Genomic DNA, 22136 nt, shown 5'->3' on the forward strand with positions numbered 1-22136 from the left:
TCCATCCATCAAGTTGATGTCTCTCCAATTTAGAGACAAGGATGTCATGTGGGACAGTGTCGAACGCTTTGCACAAGTCCAGGTAGATGACATCAACTGCTCTACCCCTGTCCATCAGTTCATAGCCTCATCATAGAAGGCCACCAGATTGGTCAGGCAGGATTTCCCCTTAGTGAAGCCATGCTGGCTGTCACCAAGCACCTTCTTGTTTTCCATGTGCCTTAGCATGCCTTCCAGGAGAATTTGTTTATTGTTTTAGAGATTTGCCCTGGTGATACTCTCTGGTTATGGGCCAGTTGCACATATCCATAATTTGCACAATGTACTGGGATATGAAAATAAAGTAACAAATATCTATTTCTTCACCATAATCTAGACTCATGTTTGTTAAATGAGCCGTGTCTGATCTTGAATATATGAAATATTTTGGTTCCTGTAAAAAAAAATAATTCTTTTGCTGGTTTTGTTGTGTTTTTTTTTAATTATTTTTTTTTATTTTGTCCTTTAGTGGAAGTCCAAATATTCCAAGCTGATTTTCAGGAAATCTGACACAGTGCCTGAAGAGCTCCATCAGATGGTACAAGAAGGATTTCTGACCTTGCGAGAACACGATTGTTTCTTTCAAGATCTTGTAAGGATCAAAGGAAAAGATTTTGTTACCCCAGTGTCTCGTATATTAATTGGAAACCCAGGATGCACGTACAAGTACTTGAACACAAGATTATTTACAGTTCCTTGGCCTAATGAGGGTTATGATATAAAATATTGCAGTCCTCAGATACATGATGCTTGTAAAGCATTAATCAGACTTAATGACTACTTGCATATTGAAGCAGTCAAAGCATTGCAAGATTTTCTTGAGACCAAAGAAATTAACGATACTACTGTAATATACAGGGAACAAAATTTTGCTACTTCTCTTACAGAGAAAGGGTCTGTTTCAAAAGATCAAAGCAGTTGTTGTGTGCGAGCAGATAACTACATGAGTCTAAAGAACAGAACATCTTATAACGTGACTTTATTGAATTATATGGATCCACTACAAATGCTGTATTTGAAACAAGAACCTTATTTTGGAATGGGGGACATGGCAGTGAGCTGGCATCACGACGAGAATCTAGTTGAAAGGTCAACGGTTGCAGTGTACAGTTACAGCTGTGAAGGTGAGTGATGGGAGATGGGACTTTACTAGGGATATAAATATCCCAAATCCCTGAAGTTCTTTTATGTTTCCTTGGGTGTACATCCATAAGCACACCTGCTTATTTGTCAAGTGTTTCTGCATACATTGGGGTACTTTTTGTACTTAAGCCTTATCTTTATTTTTACTAAAACCTCTACAATGTATACTTATGTTTACTGCAGCTGGTATGTCAGGTGTTCTCTAAGTACATTTAAAGATTGTTATGATTAATTTCGTGATCAAGAGCCGGGAAATACCTATTCCATTTCATGTGCATATTTTTTATCCTGCAAAATGTTCCATTGTAATTGAGATCACCAACTTTCTTATTTATCATATGCAGACTTGCTTCTCTTTATGTTGATTTTACTGCTCTGCTTTCTTTGGAAAGATAATTTTAGGTGGGTTTTGTCTGAAAGTATTACTGTATTTACTTGTAAGTGTAGACATTTTTTCTGGGCATGCTGTAGTGCTAAAACATTCTGCCGAGGAGTTGCCAACATTTCTGTAGCTGGGAAGGGTAGAAGTTTTCCATTAAAAGCCTTGTTGTCTGACAGGCTTTGCATATTCTTAGTTATTTAAAAAAACCTCAAAACATTTAAATTCAGTATTGGTGGGAGGGGAGGAAGTGTGCTTGAAGAGTCCTTAAATATTTACTTTTTGGTTTAAAATGCCTTTCCCACTTTTATCTTTATTTAAGAGCAGACATGAGGATTTTTTCCTGTGTTTGAACAAAGACTTGAGTTTATTTTTTTTAATGGCTTCCAGTTTTGCAAACGTAAGATTAGAATTTAGACACTTGATTTGAATTTGCAAATGCTCCATTACATTTCATAATTCACAACTGAGTTTTGGTCATTCCAAAAATCTTTTGATGTTTTCCTCAAAACATGGGAAGAATTCACACAGACTTCAGTGGGTTTTGACTAAAAGATCATGAGGTGAAAATAATAACTTACACTTTCATGTGTGTTCTCTTGTTAGTTTTGTTACTAGTTTTGAAAATTAATATTCAACTGAAATCATCATATTTAAATTTTCATGGACATAAAGCATCAGCTGGCTTAGCAAGCTGAATAGAAGAGATTCCTTGACCTATAGAAGTGTCACTTTGTTCATGAACTTTTTTCTGTTCTATTTGCCAAAGACCTTGATGTTCTGCATTCAGTAAATGTTTGGGTTTTTTTTTTCAGTAGTACTGTAGATAAATACTTTTAGGAACGTTCTAAGTTAAAGAAAGATAAGCATGAAGTAATAATAGTATGTGTAAGGATTTATTGTAATATGCTTAAAAAAATTTTAACGCAGAACTTGATCATGGAGGGGAAGAGTCCCTTTTCAGTTTAGAGAGCTATAAATTAAAAAAGAGCTACAATGTTTATTCTTATCTCATTACTTGACTTTGTTTCTTCTTCAGCAAGTTAGGTAAAAATTATGCTGTTTTAAACCCACTGAAAATTCTATGCAAGATTTGATTGATGAAGGCAGAAAAAGTATTTGATGTATTTAGGCCAAAAATTGTTTGGATATATGTATGTAATTAATGTTTTTGCCACATACAAGATTTTTTTCATAAATACACTGAAAAGCTTACAATATAGTTAAATTCTGAAGGATTTAAAAATGGATGTGAAAACTGGAAAAAAAACAGCTTTCCAGGGAATAAATTGATAATTCTGTCATTTACATAAAAAAAGGAAATAACTTGACTTCAATTGTTTTTTTTTTTGTATTTTTGCAATTATTCCAAAAGTTTTTGATCAAATTGAAATTTGGGAGGAATCTCTTGGCAGCAGGTGGTGGCATTAAAACCTCAGTGTAGCTGGAGATAGTGTAAAAGACACTTTTGGGGGAAGAAAATGAAATCGGATCTAAATCTGAACAAGACTGAATTCTACTTTCAAGCTCTGGAGCATGGCTTAAGTTGGTTTCGTGAACTTTAGAGGGGTTTTAAGGTGCCTGATGTAGCTTCTGAGCGTCATGAGGACATGTCCTGAAGCTTACCTTTATACTGAAACAGCTCACTCGCGTCTGTGTTCAGGTTGTGGTTACCATTGTATATCCCTAACGTGAAGCCATATTTATAGTTTGCCTACTTACTCATGAATGGGAGGAAATAGAACTTGTTTTATAGTTTGAGCATGGCATTGTAATTAGTGACAGTAAATACTTGAGTGTATTACTGTATTCTACCCAGCGCATCCAAGAGGAGTCTACTAGATTTTTAGAGAAAGAAGTAATTGTCTTTTGCTATTCTGATTTCCTGTTTATAGCTTTCAAATACTTGTGGTTATAAACTTACAAGGTTATTTCTTCCAGTTCCGTATCTCTTCAATGTCTTGGTGGTTTGTGCACTTCACAAAGACTGTCAATATTTACTATATCTCTTACTAAACTCTCTGTAACTGTGGAGCATGAAGAAGCTCCCCATCTTTTTGAAGATTATTTTTACATTGTTGTAGAATCCTATCTTGACTCCTCATTTTCCATAAATGTATTTGCTTTTTACAACAGTGTCTTTTATCAGTACTTCATTAATTTGTTTAGTATTGAGTTAGTGTTGAATTATCACTGTAGTGTATCAGTGATGTAGACTATCACAGAATCATTACAGAATACCTAATAAGAAGAGTAGGGGTGGTCAGAAATTTTTTCCATTGGATAGTTTTTCCTCAGAAGATGTCAGATGCATCAGTAATTTTCTCCGAGAAGACATTGATTCTGTGGGAAATTTAAGCATAAATTAAGCATGTTAATGTTTCTTAAAACAAGCTTGATTCTCTTTTCTGCTAGGTCTTGCACATTTTTTTTTTTGTCAGCTGTCTCTTCCTCAGACTCTCACTGGTGTCTGTGGTGCTCCAAATGCAGGATTTGTGGCAGTCCTTGAGCATGGGGCAACTATGGTTTCCCAAGCTTCATGGCCAGTACTGAGCTATCCACTGAGCCACAAACACAATCCCCAGGGTTTCAGAATTTGAACAGGAGGAGCCCTTGGAGTCACGCAGTATTACTGCACTATGGCAGCTGTTTATCAGACTGTGTAGAGATGAACAACTTTAATTTGCATTTTATACCATTATTTGTTTGATACCTACTTATGTGATTAAACAGTATTAAAACAGATACTACTCTAATTGAAACAACTATATTTATTTGTTTGCTTGTTCAGTGTCTGATGCCATAATTAAAGTATAATGTTTGAAACTTTGACTGATATTAATTGGAGTAGAGGCAGTTTTTAATATGCCGGAAAAGAAATATGAGAGCCAACATGAAGCTATTGGAACAAGCTGATACCTTTATTAGTATCACTGTTTATTTTCTTGTTTTCAGTCACAAAGTGTTTCAAAGCAACTTCAAACAAGGTACTTTTTCTAACAACAAAATCAGATACATGTTTTGCTTAATGCTCATCTGACTAGTATTTGCTTTTATTTTAAAATGCATTACATTACAGTAGGTTAAAAGTAGATTGTCAATTATAAGAATAGGCCCACAAAAAGCTGGGGAAATTTCCTTTTTATGTATATATGGCATGAAGGTACATGAGTGGTAGTCATGGTGCATATGCAGAGCTGATACATTACAGAATGTGTGTTCAGTCAGACTGCTATTAACATTCTTCAGAATTAATTTACATTTCAGAATTTACTGTGTAAGAGGAATTCCAAATTTTGACCAGTTTGGGATTTTTAGTAATGAATTAGGTTACAAATATCACATGAGAGCAGGAAGGTAAAAACTTGTTCAGGCTTTTAATACAGTAAGCTAGCAACCCATTTTTATTTCCTGCTCTATTTATAAAAGGTGAATTGCAATCCAAATACTGGTGGAATAAGGGCATTCTCAAAAATCATACTTAATCCATGAAGATTTCCTAATAAACAGTTTTCCCTCAGGTCTTTGTAAGTTTTGTAGGCAATTTTATTGCTTAGCAGAGCAGTAGTTAGTTCAAAAGATGTTACTTGAAGTAGAGACTTGTTTCAGTTACCAACTTAAAGAAGATGGAAAATAATGTAGTCACAGGAAGTGTCCATCTTTCACTGACCTGTAATTCTCACAAACTGTGTTTGGGGTTAGAGAAGTTAAGATGCTTTGCAGTAGTTTGTCTTCTTATGGTAAGGCCTGTTTACTGTATGAATCCCTTGAAGTACTAACCAGCTGTCTCTGTTTATTGACCAATTTTGTTACAGTAATGACTGACCTTGGAGGAGTTTTAATACTTCTTAGTATATGAAATGCTGGTTGTATTTTTTCACACTGATGTTAGAAGCAATATTGTAGCACTAAACCCCATGACAGATATTTAAGTTCTGCTGTAATTGTGAATAAAAATAATGGAGATTCATGTATGTTTTCTCAGTATGTTAAAAAAAAAAATCCTGAAACTACAGAAGTTGTTCAGAATTGAAGTCAATCTAAATTTGTAGTTGAATGATGATTCTCTTTATGTACTGTGTAATAGATAAAAGTCATGGAGTAGGTGTTTACATCGGACAAGAACAATTACAGTAAGTTGTGTTTAATATCAGTAATGTAGTAGAAGTATTTCTTGATGAAAGAGTGGAAGTGGTATGTAGAAAAGTATATATTATTTTTTAAGAAATTGATACATGAGTGAAATTGTCACATCTGTAACTTGTAGGTTCTGGCTAGTTGGAATTCTGACAGAATCACAAATTTTTAAGTGATTACTTTTGTAATAATCAAATCTCTGTTCACTAAAAGGAAATTATCATTTGGATTATCTGTTGTTGGTTTTTTTTACACATCTCTCAGTGATACGATCAAATAAAGCCTCTTCTTCATGTGTGAAGGGATAACAAAATAGCCATTGCTCTTATTTTAGTGCTTCTGTTCTTGGTGTATTTGTACACAATATTCCAAATAAGCATTGATAAGAGCAATGTTGGCAAATTTTTGTTGTGAATGTCAGTGGCAAGCAAAAGTTAATGATAGTGCAGTTTAATCAGCTTGTTAATCTATGGCTTTTTAGTAATAAAGCAGAAGAAATAACTCTGGGTAGCTATTCATTCAGCTGCTGAAATACAATGCATACTTTGCTTTTTTCACTTCTTACATAGAATGTACATAAATTGCTATGGAAGCTAGTAATAATTTATATATTAATGTATTCCAGCAATCGCTGAACACGTGTCCAAATTCTAAATTCTGAAAAAAAAAAAAATCTGTAAAAAATAATTCTTGTTTCTATGCAGCAATAGTCAGGTTTAATGGCAAAGTAGAAGTTTATAGTCCTTGTTTTTAGCAGTGTATTGGCAGTGATTCTGTCATCTTAAGAAATCATGTTTGATTTAAGGTTACATTTAGAATACAGTTTGGTATTACAATTTTACTTGAGTAGAGAACATTGAGGTTCCAGAGTTTGAAAAAATTCTTGAAGATTTTAGTGCCAAATAGCAAAGAAACCTTTCAAAGCTACTTTTACTTTCTGTGCTGTGGAACAATAATCAACCTAGATCCAGGAAAATAAATTTCATGTTGTTCTGAACGTAACCATGACCCAAACCTGATAAGATCAGGTCTTAGAGCTGGAACATCTGAAATTTGAGCTGTCTAGTTAGCAGCAAAATGTTGTGGCCGATTTTCTGCAGCTTTATTCTCTCTTTCATGGTTCTACATTAATTACAGGTTTGATGAGGTATTGTTGTTATGATGTGGTAACCTTGTTACCTGGTTGTACCATTCCATTTGGGATGCAAGCGCCACATTCTGTAAATCCTTAATGAACAGAATTCACATTTGTAGATAGTTTTATTACATTTTAATTAAATAAGGCTGCATTAGACCTTTTCTGTATGGTCTACTCCAAGGTAAATACGTTCTCTTAAGGTGCTGTGTATGTGCAAGATCCACATGATTTACTCTTAAATGCCTAAGATTTAGGTGCATCCAAATGTTTTCACTTACATGAGAACTGGAATTATATCAGTCAATAGACAGCATTCAGTCATGCTTGAGGTGTGGCATAGAGAATTTAATAACAATTTATTTTTATGTAAAAGTTTGTCAGTGCTACATAGAGATATACCACAAATGTTAAGATGTCTTTTTTTCTTTTTCCCCCCATTGCTCCTACTTTCAGAACAGTTTGCATATAAAAGCTAGTAGCAGCTTGCTTCCATTTGTTACCAAAATAACATGTTAGGAGCAGTCACTTTCAATTGCTGCTGATAATTATAAGGTGCAATAATTGAGAATATAGAGAAACGGAGGCTGTGAGCTACATTTGAACTCTGTACTTAAGCAATAAAAAATTTATCAAACTGCAAAAAATAAGTCATTTTAACGAGCACATTCCAAAGGTGCTGGATTTATGAGGAGACCCCAGGAAACTTTGATTGAAATTGCTGTCTCTGATTGTAGTTCTATATTTTATTGGTGCCATATTGTGAACAGTGCTGCTGCCAAAGTGAATGGGAAAGAAGCATAACAGAGAGAGCTAACCCAGAAAGGTTACCTCTTTTTATAATATCCATGATGTATTGCATTAGAAATGCCTTGAAAGACATCCTATTTGCAGTTTTCAGAAAACATTTTTCTTAAATTAAGTTACGATTTATCTGAACAGGGCAGAAAATATGAAAGCCCCTTGAAGACTTTAGTATTGATTTTTCTGAGTATTTGCTAGCTCTTGTTTTCTCATTTGTGTGCTCCTTGATAGAAAGGCCTAGAGCAGCTCCTGAGCCAAGTTTTCAGCTAGAGAACTGCAGCAGTGAAGGGAGGGAATATGGGGCCTGAATTTACAGTAGGAGTTTTAACTAAGAACTTCAGATTGGGTTTTTGGAAGGTTTTGGCTCTGCTTTCTGAATTTAGGCAATATTTAATTGACATAGAAAATCAAGACAATTTATTAATTATTAAAGTCTACTCCCAACTAAAAAGACATTGCAGTAACCATGTGAGATGAATGACTTGAAGATTTTGAAACTGTGAGCTCAACGTTACTTTTTATGTCTGCATCTTATAAGAGATATGAATCTTTAGTGTTTTTATTCTAGAATTAAATGAAGACACGTTTTAAAAATTGTTACATGAAAGCACATTTGGAATGGACACACACATGTGGAATGGACACACATGTGGAATGGACACACATGTGGAATGGACACACATAGACGCAATAATTAGGCATGCTGCATGATTTCTAGCTGCTCACTGCTGTTCTAACTGCTTATTAAAAATTCATCCTCCCTCTGTCAAAATGCTCTGTTACTTTACCCATAAAACTGTTACACCATAGCTCCCAAATACCTTGTTATAAATGCTGACTATATCTTTCAATTTATACTGCAGTGAAGTAAGCTTATGAAAGTAGTTCTGAGGGATTAAGCTCTAAATACTATTTCTGTGCAGTGGATTATTTTTTCCTGAAGCTCAACACATTCATGTTGCTTAATGATAAGAAAAATGTTGTGACAAATGTACTGAAGCTTCACTGGCTCTTGTACATGTTATCTAGCATGTTTGACTAATAATTTTGAGAGAAGAATGACAGATGTGATTCCAAGATTCGCTCAACTTTATTGGTCTGGATTGCATTTGTGCCTCAGTTTACGATTTGGTGAAATTGCAAGTACGTAAACAAGTGATATTGTTCATAAAATGCTTTTGCAGTTTATAACTTGAAATTCTTTCAGAAATTATCTTTTTATATCAGTGTTTCTGCATTTTTTCTTCTTTTCTTCTATTACAGTTTTAGTAATGTATGAACAAAAATAAAAAAATGATTATTACATATACTTGAGAACTTCAGAAAACCTTGAGTCCACTGCAAAATTTGCCTTGATTTGCTTTTACTTTGTAGTTAACATGAAGTTTTCATCTTAATAAAGTTGATTTCAAAAAATCTTGATCTCACATGGCTTTTTTTTAAGTTATTATATAGTTTTGAATTTGAAGGTTGTAACTGTATCAAATGTAGATTATAGAAAGTTTAAGCCTCTTTAAGATTCTACCAGTGTGGGATGTCTTTGTCTGTATTAGACAAGATTTTTTATGTTATGCTTCTCACCTTGGTTTTGTGGTGTTTTTCTTTCTCTCTCTTTAAAGGTTCAGCTGTGGCAGAAAGTGATGAACAAACACTGAAGGGAAGAGACCCAGCTGTTTGGCATGTAGGCTTGAAGGTAGCATGGGACATAGAGACACCTGGATTAGCAATGCCACTTCACCAAGGAGACTGCTACTTGATGCTTGGTAATTCTCAAGAGCTAAGGAGGTGAACTCTATTGAAAATAGAGAAAATTACACTTCCTATCTTCCTTTCAGTTAAGGCTTTTCTTATTTAGAAAGACATGAGAACCAGCTAGAGGGTATAATAAATTCCTCCTACCCTGCCCACTTCCGGTGTATTTGAGGGAACGGGTTTTATCCTGTTTCTTTCACTTCACAGCTAAGAAAGGGAGATAATTCTTTCTGAGCCTTTTCTTGTGCAATCAGAATTGCTACTCTATGTCAAGCTTCAGCCATAAGTGGAATTTCCTTAGATCTTGTGAGAAGTTGAGCTGTATCTGTTCCGTCCTTCTATTTGCAGATGCCAGTTTCCTTTTTTATTCTTAATGCTATTTTCATGAGTAACTGGGAGCATTTGTGTCTGTTATGTTCAACAACAACAAAAAAAATCTTGTTCTCAAGTTTGCTTATAGAGTGGTTGTGTGTTATGGAAGCTGTGAATGTAGAAGTCTTAAGTTTCCTGGTACTATGGTTCTTGAAGTTTCAACCATTATGCCAGTCTGTCCATTTTAGACATGATGCTTCTCTCCTTCTGCTAGACATTTCCCTGTGTATAGTCAAACATACTGTTTTCTAATACGGAGATTATACCAAGTTCATAATGAACAGAACTGTCATACTCCTAAGTGTTTCTTAATGTCTGTAGCATAGAGGGTGAAAAAAAGAAAATGAAATTGAGTTCATATACTCGAGCAGCTGAGCTCACACACTGAGCTTTTCCCATTGAAAGAATAGAAGCAAGAACTGAAGCAAAAACATATCTTGACACAGAATCTGTTCCTTTCTCTGGCTTGTGTTTCACTTGAATATCATTTTTGTTTAAACCAACTTAGTTACAAATCACACAACTCAGAACATGAGAAATGCATCTGACAATATCCCATTTGCCTGTTTAGTGGCTTGGCTTGACAGACATCATCTCAAAGACTGAGAGCACTTGCACTGTTCCCTTTTTTTTTTTTGTGACTTGGAAGGAATACTCCTTGGAATGTCCCTAGAATGACCTGTCACACTGCCAACTTATTGAGCTGAACAGTCTTTTAATTTTTACTTTTCACTTTCATCTTCCAACAACTATAAAAACAGTTTAATTACTGCACGCCATACATTTATGGGCAATCTGAAAAAACATATCATAGAATTATAGAACCATGGAATAGTTAGGGTTGGAAAGGACCTTAAGATCATCAAGTTCCAAACCCCCTGCCATGGGCAGGGACACCTCACGCTAAACCATGCCACCCAACGCTCTGTCCAGCATGGCCTTGAACACTGCCAGGGATGGAGCATTCACAACCTCCCTGGGCAACCCATTCCAGTGCCTCACCACCCTAACAGGAAAGAATTTCCTTCTTATATCCAATCTGAACTTCCCCTGTTTAAGTTTTAACCCATTACCCCTTGTCCTGTCACTACAGTCCCTAATGAAGAGCCCCTCCCCAGCATCCCTATAGGCCCCTTCAGATACAGGAAGGCTGCTATGAGGTCTCCACGCAGCCTTCTCTTCTCCAGGCTGAACAGCCCCAACTTTCTCAGCCTGTCTTCATACAGGAGGTGCTCCAGTCCCCTGATCATCCTCGTGGCCCTCCTCTGGACTTGTTCCAACAGTTCCATGTCCTTTTTATGTTGAGGACACCAGAACTGCACACAATACTCCAAGTGAGGTCTCACAAGAGCAGAGTAGAGGGGCAGGATCACCTCCTTTGACCTGCTGGTCATGCTCCTTTTGATGTAGCCCAGGATACGGTTGGCTTTCTGGGCTGTGAGCTCACGCTGAAGACGGCTCATGTTCGTTTTCTCATCCACCAGCACCCCCAAGTCCTTCTCCACAGGGCTGCTCTGAATCTCTTCTCTGCCCAACCTGTAGCTGTGCCTGGGATTGCTCCCACCCAGGTGTAGGACCTCGCACTTGTCATGGTTAAACTTCATGAGGTTGGCGTCAGCCCACCTCACAAGCGTGTCGAGGTCCCTCTGGATGGCATTCCTTCCCTCCAGCGTATCAACCGAACCACACAGCTTGGTGTCATAGGCAAACTTGCTGAGGGCGCACTCAATCCCACTGTCCATGTCATCAACAAAGATGTTGAACAAGACCGGTCCCAACACCGATCCCTGAGGGACACCACTCGTTACTGCTCTCCAGCTGGACACTGAGCCATTGACCACAACTCTTTGTGTGCAGCCATCCAGCCAGTTCTTTATCCACCAAGTGGTCCATCCATCAAATTGATGTCTCTCCAATTTAGAGACAAGGATGTCATGTGGGACAGTGTCAAATGCTTTGCACAAGTCCAGGTAGATGACATCAACTGCGCTACCCCTGTCCATGAGTTCCATAGCCCTAAATATACTATTGTTTGTTCTTAGTTACCTCCTCAGATCCTGTGCCCTGTCATCAATGAAGTGTGTTGTTTAAAAGAACTAGACTGTGCTTTAAAGTATGTTCAGACATGAAGAGATCAGGTGTTAAGATGTGAGATCCTTTGGCAGAGTGGTGTAGATGTGCCTCTCTTCTATATTTGTGAGGCTATTGCTTAGCAGCAGCATGGAGGGAAACAAAGGTATTATATAAAAGTGAAGTTTAAGTGGCAGCTAAATATTCCTAGAAAAGGAACTATTAATCCATTTTTGTGCAAGAGTAGTTCAGGCATCAAGTAAATTTAACTAATCCTTCCTGACTGGAAAGTTTGTGCTTACGGATTTTTCTGGGCAACAGATTGAGAAGGCAATTAATAAAAGAAGGGGTCTAGCTTCAGTTTTTTATCACAAGATACTGTGGTTGGTTGGTTACCAAATTATAAAACCATTTTTTTATTCCCCTATGGAATTTATATACAGTAACTAAAATAGTATTAGGGTGCTATATGAAGTGTAGGTTATTAATACATAACATCATGATCATGTTTAGATGGAAACAAAGAATATATTAAACATTCTTTTGAAGATGATGTGTAAATCACTTTCTTATTACTGCTTTGTGGAGAGCTACAGATTTGAGCTCTGTAGACCAGGTGTTTGATAATGTCTTCTGCATTTCCATGGCCTTTGTATTTTTTTTCCTCAATTATAAAAAAAATATACAGTCTGAAAAAGTATTCTCAAACTGTCTCTTTTATTGTTTCTATCTATGGCAGAACTGCCTTTATCATATTCACTTGAAGTGAAAGACAATATAAGTGGACATAAACAGTTTTAGTGGTGTTTTTACTGTTCAGATTTTTTTTTAAAATGACTTTTAAAAGTAGGCATCTTGAGGATGCCATCTAAAAGATAAAATATGAAAACTGTTTAAAAAGTAACATGACAATAAAGAAACCCAGATTCATTTATTTTGTGCATTTAGACATCATATGTTCCAGAACCTCACTTAAGTCTTCTTGCTGCCATTATTTTAAAAGTGGTGTCAGCAGCATGCAAGGCATCTAGAAAATATAACATTAAGAGTACTGCAGCCAGTAGTAGCTGTCAATGTACAGGGACTGAGTGGTAGGACTAATAAGATTGGTTTTATACTTCTGGTTCAGTCAACTCAGCAAAAAACTTAGCAACTCTGTATGTCTAATCTTCCAATTGATACAATGTAATTCCTACTTTCTACTGATGTTGTAAATACTAAAATGTCATTATGTTGCTTATAATTAAAGAGTCAGGTCTTACCAGTTCCTGTACCTACAATACCCAAACTGTCTCCTGATACTGCACATGCAAATCTTAGATAAGAAAATGTGGTAACTTGATATTTCTAATAGCAACGTGCAATTACAGTAACTTGTAAATGCTGATCAATGGGTATATCAAAGTAACAAAGAGATTGGGGGTGAGTTTTAGCATTTCTAGTAGACATTTAGAAATCTTCCTCTCTTCATTGACCCTGTAAAATGTTTTTTGTTATTCTGGGTAGAAATTTAGTAAAATGCAGTCTTAAAATATGAACTTACACCTGTATTCTCGGCAGTCTTCTTCAGATGAACTCATAAGTCATAATTTAAATATCTTATTACTAAGTACAAAGTGATTGAATCCATTCTTCAAGTACATTATTACAATAATATAAATATATTTTGCATGAACAGGACTAAACAAAATTGAAAATTAAAAAACTTTCAGTAAGACAGATTTTTGCGGGGATTTTTAAAGCTTAGTTTCCTAATATGAAGTAAAAAAAATGTCTGGTGAATGACTGCAAATCTGCTACCTAAAAACTCAAATCTGAACTTTATATCACTCAAGAAACGGAAACACGTTAGCTCTATTTAGAGTAATATATTGGTCTGGGGAGGAAGTGCATACTGAACCCTGCTGTCTCAAGTACACAGTCAAGGGGTGTCTAATATGAAACGTGTTGGGTGCGTGCAATAAATCCAGAACGCGTGGAGGTGAGCAAAAGGCTCCATCTGCTCTGTCCTAGAGCATGCTTAACTAGGGTTGTCATGGTCTCACTATTAAATTGGAATCTTTCCCCTAATCTTTGAGTTAGACATGACCAGATTTGCAAGCAGATTTACAATTTTCACTAATTTTCCTACTGTGACTTCAAAACATACTTAACAAAAATACATTCTGGGCTTTTTCAAAGGGAGATTTATTTTTCTGCAGCTGTTTCCCATAGATCAAGCTTTTGCTTGAAGGTTAGGCTTTTAAAACAGCATGAAGATGAACTTGGAATCTTTTACTGCTCCCTACCCCCAGCAAATTATAGTTCAAGAAGCATCAAAAAATTATTTTCTTAACCAACCAGAAGCAGGGTGCACACATTGCAGAAGAGTTGGCTTGTGGTTAAAGATAAGTATTTAATGGAAACACTTCCACATGTATATAATGGCTCATTAAACTATTTCTAGATATTTAATGTGCTTCTATTTCCACAAATTAACTTGAACCCTCTTTGCTCTCTAGCATCTTGAATGTGTTGGAGTCTTTTAACCCTTTTTATTTTCCCTTCCTGAGTCCACATTTAATCCAAATGCTGCATTACTTGATTACTAAGACTTCAAACCCCAGGAACGTATTTGTTGTTACCAAACTTTGATCATGAAGTTGGGCAAGTCCCAGATTTTATTTTTTTTTTTTTTTTTAGCTCAGCCTTTTAGTTCTTTCTGTGTTTTGTTTGTGCACACTTTCCTTGTTTAAAAACTAAAACCATTTTTTTTTCTAATTAGGACAGATCATCCTTCTAGTTTTCTGTTGTGACAGGATTCAGTTGATCCTTGATTTCTTGAGGAACAAAACACACTTTCCTGTTTTTTTTTTTTTGTTGACATACCTATGGTAAAATTAGTTTGCTTCAACAGGAGAAAACCTAACTATTGTGTGTAGTTGGATACAAGTAGAACTGGAGATGGTGGGAAAGCATTTTGGTGGTTTTGCAGATTGCACTGTAGTGTGGTTTTAAAGAAAATTCTTTGTTTATGGTAGTTAAGAAAAACAGTGCTAGTCCCTTTCACTTTTGTTTGTAGGTATTTGTGGTGTTTGGAATATCAAAGGCTTTGCCTAAACCCCACTGTATCTTTCATCTGCTTCATGAAATACATTACAAAAAGGCAGCTCTCTAAAAGGTTCAGTAAGAACACTTGAAAGAAGATTGAAATACGATATTAACCCTTGTTGCTCATTCTGAGAGCATTTTCTGTTGTGGTTTGTGTTTCCTGGGAAGTACTTCACGTGGCAGTAGTAAGTTTGTGGTTTTTAGTCCCTACTCCTTTCAGTAAGGATTGGCTTTCTTTCTACTTTGTATTTGTTAAGTCTTAGTCTGCAGTGACATGGGTATATAGTCATTGTTTCTCTCCAAATGCTTTGGCTCCTCACCGTTGCTCTGGTAATTAGTTAAAGTAGAAGAATTAGTTAACGTATACCTGTGTTAGTTAAATTATATACATGCACCTACCCATGAATCTGTTCTTTTGACAAAGGCTATGGAAGCGCATGGCTTTCAGTGTCTCTGCTGGTGGTGCCCAGGTGATTCAGGTGTCAAGAAGGGAGAGTACAGTAAGGGGTGGACAGAGCAGGGACGGTGTCTGAAAAGAATAGGATCAGAAGAAAAAGAGGAGCTGGCCATAGTTTCAAGCACTGGAGAGGATTCGGTGCTAGGAGCTGAGTATTTGAGCAAAGAACAGGATGGCAGAAGTTTGTACAGCTGAGGGACAGCATCCAAATTCCAAAAGGTATCTGCTGTCTGTAAATAGCAGAAAATTCACTGAGAAAAGGGAGTCTGCATAGACAGTAATAGTCTGCATTTGGCAGTGGAAGGATGGTTGTGTTAAAAAAGTAGCATTAGTTTTAGGAGCTCCAAGCTTTCTTCCTTTGCAGAATTTCAGTGCAAGCTTTTGCAAGTCCCTTAACCTCTCCTTACCCATAGGTTTTTCTGTGTCAGTTACCAACTTTACAGAGGCCTTGCATGGATAAATGTATTAAATCACCAAGTATCTTAGATGGTTTTGTATGTTTGGGTTTTGTGGTATGTTTTCTTTCATTTTTAATTTTTCGTGCAGACATGAGGAATAATCGGTATTAAATAAAAAACTCCATCTCCATTTTGTAACTCTGTTTTACGTATGGCGTGTTATCTGAAGTTTCTGTAGCTGGAAATCCAGTGTTAAATAATTGTGCATTTGCAACTACTCAGGTCTTCTGCTCAACATTCTTATGACTGTTTAGTGCTTAATCTGTAAAGTCAGAATCTGACCTCCAAAGTATTTAAACACATTTTAAGTTGATAACTCTGTTTTCCAAGGTGGCTTTGGACACCTGTACATAATCATACATGTGATTAATTTCTTTTAATAAATCTTGCCTCAGCTATAGTAGCCCTATAATGGGATCTCATTGTAAAGTGGCAGATAATTCACTAGGAAGTGGCAGGCAGAAATAGGAGAAATAAAAGAATTAAAAAATCCATTTAAAAGAAATACAGGTTTCACCATATACATGTATGTAAGAAATAGTCTCCCTTGTTTCTTAGGTGCTTCATCTGACACAGAAAAATTAAGTTCTTTTTTTCCAACATTTGAACACCAAGTGTCTATTACCAACCAAGTTGTGTTCCTTTGAATGCAAACAAGCCCTTTACAATATTGTTTATAGTCTGGGGAAACTGATTTAGGCATAATTCTGCCTGAAGTGCAAGAAATCATCCACACTTGTGCAGTGTTTGGTGGCACAATGGTATCCTCTTAATACAGGTAAATATTAATAGCTTTAATATGTGTGATTCAGCTTTGATTGAGAAAACTCTCTTTGGTCAGGATTGCACTTTAGCATGTATTAGATATAAGTAGCTTTTCTGATTTAATTTTAGAGTTAATATTTAAAATTTCAATAATTTGTAAGAAAAATAGCCTGTGCAAGTGACAGCATTTTCTATGGCTGCAAGAAAACTCTGGGACAGGAACAGTCATTCAAGCAGAAAACTATAGTTCAGTTCTCAAAACTTTTCTTACCTAGCAGTTAGTTAATTGATGTAAGCATCTTGTAAACATGGAAGACAAGAAGTTGATGCTAACAGTGATTTAAAATAAAAAGTCACTTCTCATATGCATTATACGGTTCACTTAAGTTTTGTGGGGTTTTGTTTTTGTAATAGATATTGGCATGAGATGGCCCTGCCATAGTTGTCCTGATTTTGTGGCACACAATTTCATGGCAGAAAAAGCACAATTTGGCTGTTCTTTCACCACAAATCTAGGAGAATTGTTACACAGATAACTTGCCTGCATGCAGTATTCCAAAGCAGGACTGATACATATGCTCCTACTTTTATATGCATGTATTTTATGCATAATACTGAAGAGGCTCTGTTTTCAGGCCTCACAGATCTGTGTTTAGTCCTGTAAAACTGATGTTAACTCTGTCTGTATTGTATTTTACCTAAAACCACAAGAGTGCCATGGTAGTTTTGACATGGGTGCCCAAAGAAGGTTATAGTTTTGGGTTGGCTCTGACATCAAAATAGTAATCTGGATGTAGCATTCTGTATCTGAATAAAAGCTTTTACTGCCAAATGGACAATGGCCAATTTAACAAAGAGTGCTTTTTCTTTCCAATTAATGTGTTTTTCTGAAGAAGAAGAAAAAGAAAAGCAAAACTTTACTGTAATCTTTTAAGACCTAAAACGTATTTTTCAGATACCCTTTGAGACATGCAATCCATGAAGCTTTAACTATTTTTGTACAATTACAGTTTTAGATGAATTTTAAACTTTTAAAATTGCAGGCTTCTTTCTAGGATTCATACGTTAGAGACAGTTGGAAGCAATTTCAAGGGGCAGCTCTACAATGAAAGATTTGCCAAGGGTTTGAAGTAACGGTGCAAATCGAAATGTAATACTTTCAATGCTGTGTTTGCTACATAAAACACACCACAGTGAATGGGCACTCAGTGGGCTGGTAGAAGTATTCAGTTTTAATTTTTGTTGCAGTTCTTCTTGAAAGTGATCATGATATTTAAATATTGCAATGCCCAGAGATAATACTGTTCTGTGGCCCTTGTAAGACTTGTCTCTGTGCAATTTAAACCTCATGTTTATGTAGAAAGCAATTTTTACCTATATTCTTTTTGTTTTGGAGCATTTTTTTTCAAGCTTTTCAACTGCACTTACCTGCAAACATGATGGAAGTAGAAAATAAACCTCTCATCTAAACTTTATCGATGGGAATTCAAACCTGTTCCGTAACACTTGTCTTCCTGTTCCCTGAAAGAATAGATATTGTTGAAAATACAGACTCTAAGTTAACTAGCATCTTGTAGATCTCTGTTCCTGTTCTCTTCTAACTTTTTCTGTGATGTTGTTTTGCTGGGTGTCACTTATGATCACCTAGTTTTGTATGGGGGTTTTTAGTGTCTTTCTACTAGCTTACAAAACTATAACCCAGGAGTGCTCTTGCAGAAATTTTTGATAGATTTTCCTGAGTGTCTTGTTAAGGTTGAGAGGGCAGCATAATTTTGACACCAAAGCTGTTTGAATTGAAAGCACTTAATGACTGGGTTTCAGTGTAACAGTGAGTGTGGTTACTAGGTTTAGTCTGAACTCTTCCAGAAGAATATATTCCCTCTAAAAAATGCTAATTTGTCAGAATACACACGTTCTTTGATTATGGTAATTTCAACAGAACTCTGATGGCAACCAAGTAGGTTCCGTCTATAGGGTTTAAGAAGCCACTTTGTGAACTCAAGTCCATGACAGCCCTCTGGCAGGTTACAGAAAGTCACAAATGCAGTGCCTGGAGATAGGTCTTTGGGCAGATTCTGCTTTGTGAATTCCCAGTGTCTTGGCTCTGACTCTGACCTAAGCGTAGAACTTCAGGTAAGCTTTGAGTAAAAAGATGAAATAATATATCTTTGTCTTTTTTCTTTCTTAGATTTTTTCCCCAAAAATATCAATATTGTTTAATGATTTTTTTGAGGAAAGAGACTCTGATTTCTGAGTAGTCTGTTGTTTAAAGTGATCCCCAACTTTGAAATAATCGTTTAGTTGAACTTTCCCCATAAGAGGTGGGAAAGTGCTATTTCTGATCTATATATACTGGGAGAAGACGAATATGAGTAGAAATCTTTGTGTCAAACAGTGAGAAGTTATCTTGCTTGGCTAACCATTAGAGTTCTGTTAAGAACTCTAGTTCTACCTGACTGAATTATCTTTTTTTTTTCTTTAAATGCTTACTGTAGTGCATTTAATTCTTATTAAAGCCAGAATAAATTTTATTAAGTACAATTTCCCCTGCACTTACAGTTTTCTACTCTGTCTGTAGATGACCTCAATATGACACATCAGCACTGTGTTCTGGCTGGTTTTTCACCTCGATTCAGCTCAACTCACAGAGTGGCAGAGGTAAGTATCAGTCATTCTTAAAGCTAACGCTCTGGTATAAATACGTAGCATCATGTTGTCTTACCCAGAGCTGTGGTTCACAGTTGTGCTTATGTCACAAACTATTGTCTTGAACAACTGCTATTTGTTTATTTTTGGATTGAGGTATACTTGTTTCTGTACTGGTAGTTTGACCACAGTTAGGCACATAAGATACGATTTAAGAGTAGTGGCACACCGCACCTTGTGGATTACTGATGGAAGCTGTAGCAACAACTGTATTTTCACCTGAAATGTTTTAAAACTTTTTTAATGTGATCATATCCTGATCCTAGCTGAAAAGCAATATTCATGATGAGATAGAAATACTCAAAGCATGTCATCATTGTCCACTGGCAAAAATGTCCTTCAGGAGGTCAAAACAAATAAGAGTAGTCATGAGTATGCTTTAAATTGGATCTTTCTGTCATCTTTTGATTACAGAAGCTGAAAAGTGATAGAGTCACTCATGTCAGAGTCATTGTGAGAAAACAGGGCTTCAGCATGGTATTCACAAGTGTGAAAACACCTTTTTGGTTTAATTTTTTATTAAACTAGACTCCTCTTCCCTCTTCTTTTCCATGGTGTTATTAGTGTTTTTTGTTAATGTAATGTTCTATTGGAAAAGCATATAGAAAACTAAAACGACAGTGTTGTAAAAAGATACTTAAAAAAATAACAATTGCCACTTGCTTCTTTCAGCAAGGTAAAATGTACTGCTGTTGAAATGAGAGATATATGTATCCATAGACTTCTTTTTTTTTCCCCCATTATTTTTCCTAATTTGTGCAAGAATGGAAATGAAGCAATAGCACCAAACATAGAAATAAACATGCATACAAGTTGTAATATAAAAAAAGGGCCGATTTTGCCCAGACAAATATAGATTCTGCTTGCTTGAATTGGGCATTGACATAAATTACACTGTACTTTTTTAAAACAAATCATTCTATGCTCTGACATATTGCTCCTCTCTCTGTGTTACTTTTTCAGGAAAGTTCACACTTACTTTTACAGTATGAAAAGCTTCTCTATTAAGTGATTATGCTTTGTCTTTCTAAACTATTGTGACTTCAAGTTGCATAGTATGGAAATAATTTTTACAAAGCATATGAGATCAGAGGGTCCTTATTCAAGATTATTCCTGGAAATTTAACAGAAAGCACAGGTTAAATTACTTTTACAATTGAAAGTAATTGAAAGATGTCTTCTTTCTTTTGTTTCAAAAGGATTTTTATGGATTTCCTTTTAATTTTGAAGGAAATTTAATGAAAACAAAAGGCGCTGAAGTGCAGAATTGTTTTGTTCATATTCTCTATACCTTGTAAGCAAACAGCTCTCAGGCTGCATATTGAGGTCCATTTTAGTGTTACTAGAAGCCTGTGCAACTGGCAAATACAAGTTATTCTGAAATACTGTCAAAAGCTGGCTAGGAAACAATGGGAAGTATGACTGAGGTTTTAGTATACTATACTCATAAAGTAAATTGAAAAGGAATTATTTTCTTTCACCTTTCAGTCTATGCTGTAATGACTAGCTAGATGTTTGATAGATTAGGCTTTTGCATAATTTACATTAATAACTGTACAGGCACTCCAGGAGGCCTTATCCTTATGTTTAAAAGACCATGAATTAAAGAAATATGTCACTTATTTCAGAAGCAAATAGTTCAGTAATCTGAAGTAGCTATTTGTGTGTATTTTAATGTATCTTTATAGTGTTCAAGAGGAACATTGGAATACATATTTGGACAATGTGAACTGGCACTCCAGAATTTGCAGACTGACCTGGATTCAATGGCTTTATCTTTGAAATCACTGGAAACTGCTGTTATAAAGCAAGCAGAAGAAATACATAATGAGGTGAGATGATCTGCACTGAAAATACTTCAGCCAGGTTCTGAGAGGTGCATTGTGCTGGTGGAGTTAATTGCAGTTAAGTGTGTTCAGCTGCTCACAGGGCATTGCTCTGTGCAAGTTTGAAATGCGGGGGTGGGGGCTTGGCTTAGGTACAGTAATTGGGGTTAACTTGGACTGATTCTTTCATCCCCATGAAGTTTTCATTTTTCCTTTATAAGATCCCTCTGCTGGTAGAGTACAAGAGTGGTTTCAGTAGTGCTACACCAAATCTGGTGGTGCAGTGGGTGAACCAAACTACTCTAATGCTTCTCTAACAGAAAAGGAAAGCTGAAAAAACTCAGAGGGAAAGAGAGGGTAAAATTTTTCAGTTATTCCTCAGGTGTTGAACCAGATTTTTAGAGAATGCCAGGTGTGACACAGTTGTGAGTATGTGCTTTAAAGTTTATTCTGAAGAAAATACAGTGGAAACAACTGTGGGGAATGTATCTAAACGGGTTGTTCTGTGCTACAGCATAGGCAAGTGTAACATGAATTTTCACAGGATTCCACTGAAGCTGACAGTGCTTTCTGGCTAGAAGTACATATCAGGAGTCTTTTAACAAGCACATTATTTTGACAAATCAGCTAAAAACACTGGACGATACTTTGGGAAACTGTGGAAACGGGTTATTTTTCCTATGGTATAAACGTAGATGGTATTGCAAGAAATGTATTTTGGCTTATTCTCTCGTAGTGGATAGTCAGGAATGTAACACAGTGGACTCTGTCTTCTTACAAGGGTAGTGCTTCTGAAGATGGTAAATTTAGTACTTCTTCATTTTTTCTTTTAAAGCTACAGAAAATGTAATCAAGGTGATGTGTTAGGAGTTTAACATGTCAGACTATTTATCTGCTCTGGAAGACTGTTCTTCACAGCTTTCAGCTCTTCCTAACTGTAAAGCACTCATCTCTCTTTGAAAACAGCTATAACAAGGAGTTAACACAAACTTCTGAACCACTT

General features: G+C 36.0%; 1 protein-coding gene across 6 annotated transcripts in view; it reads left to right on the forward strand.

The window, feature by feature from the left end:
- FTO (FTO alpha-ketoglutarate dependent dioxygenase) overlaps positions 1 to 22136 on the forward strand; it is a 243306-nt gene that overhangs the window by 49615 nt on the left and 171555 nt on the right. For 5 of the 6 annotated variants that reach the window (XM_062609124.1, XM_062609128.1, XM_062609126.1 and 2 more), the window contains 4 exons: positions 509 to 1163; positions 9257 to 9400; positions 19180 to 19259; positions 20996 to 21139. In XM_062609124.1, the coding sequence (XP_062465108.1) occupies positions 509 to 1163; positions 9257 to 9400; positions 19180 to 19259; positions 20996 to 21139 (1023 nt within the window). The remainder of the gene's footprint in view (positions 1 to 508; positions 1164 to 9256; positions 9401 to 19179; positions 19260 to 20995; positions 21140 to 22136) is intronic. The other variant, XM_062609127.1, reaches the window with a different exon arrangement.

The sequence above is a fragment of the Pezoporus occidentalis genome, unplaced genomic scaffold (genome assembly GCF_034315485.1).
Source record: "Pezoporus occidentalis ecotype Australia unplaced genomic scaffold, CSIRO_AGI_Poc_V1 ctg135, whole genome shotgun sequence".
Lineage (NCBI taxonomy): Eukaryota > Metazoa > Chordata > Aves > Psittaciformes > Psittacidae > Pezoporus > Pezoporus occidentalis.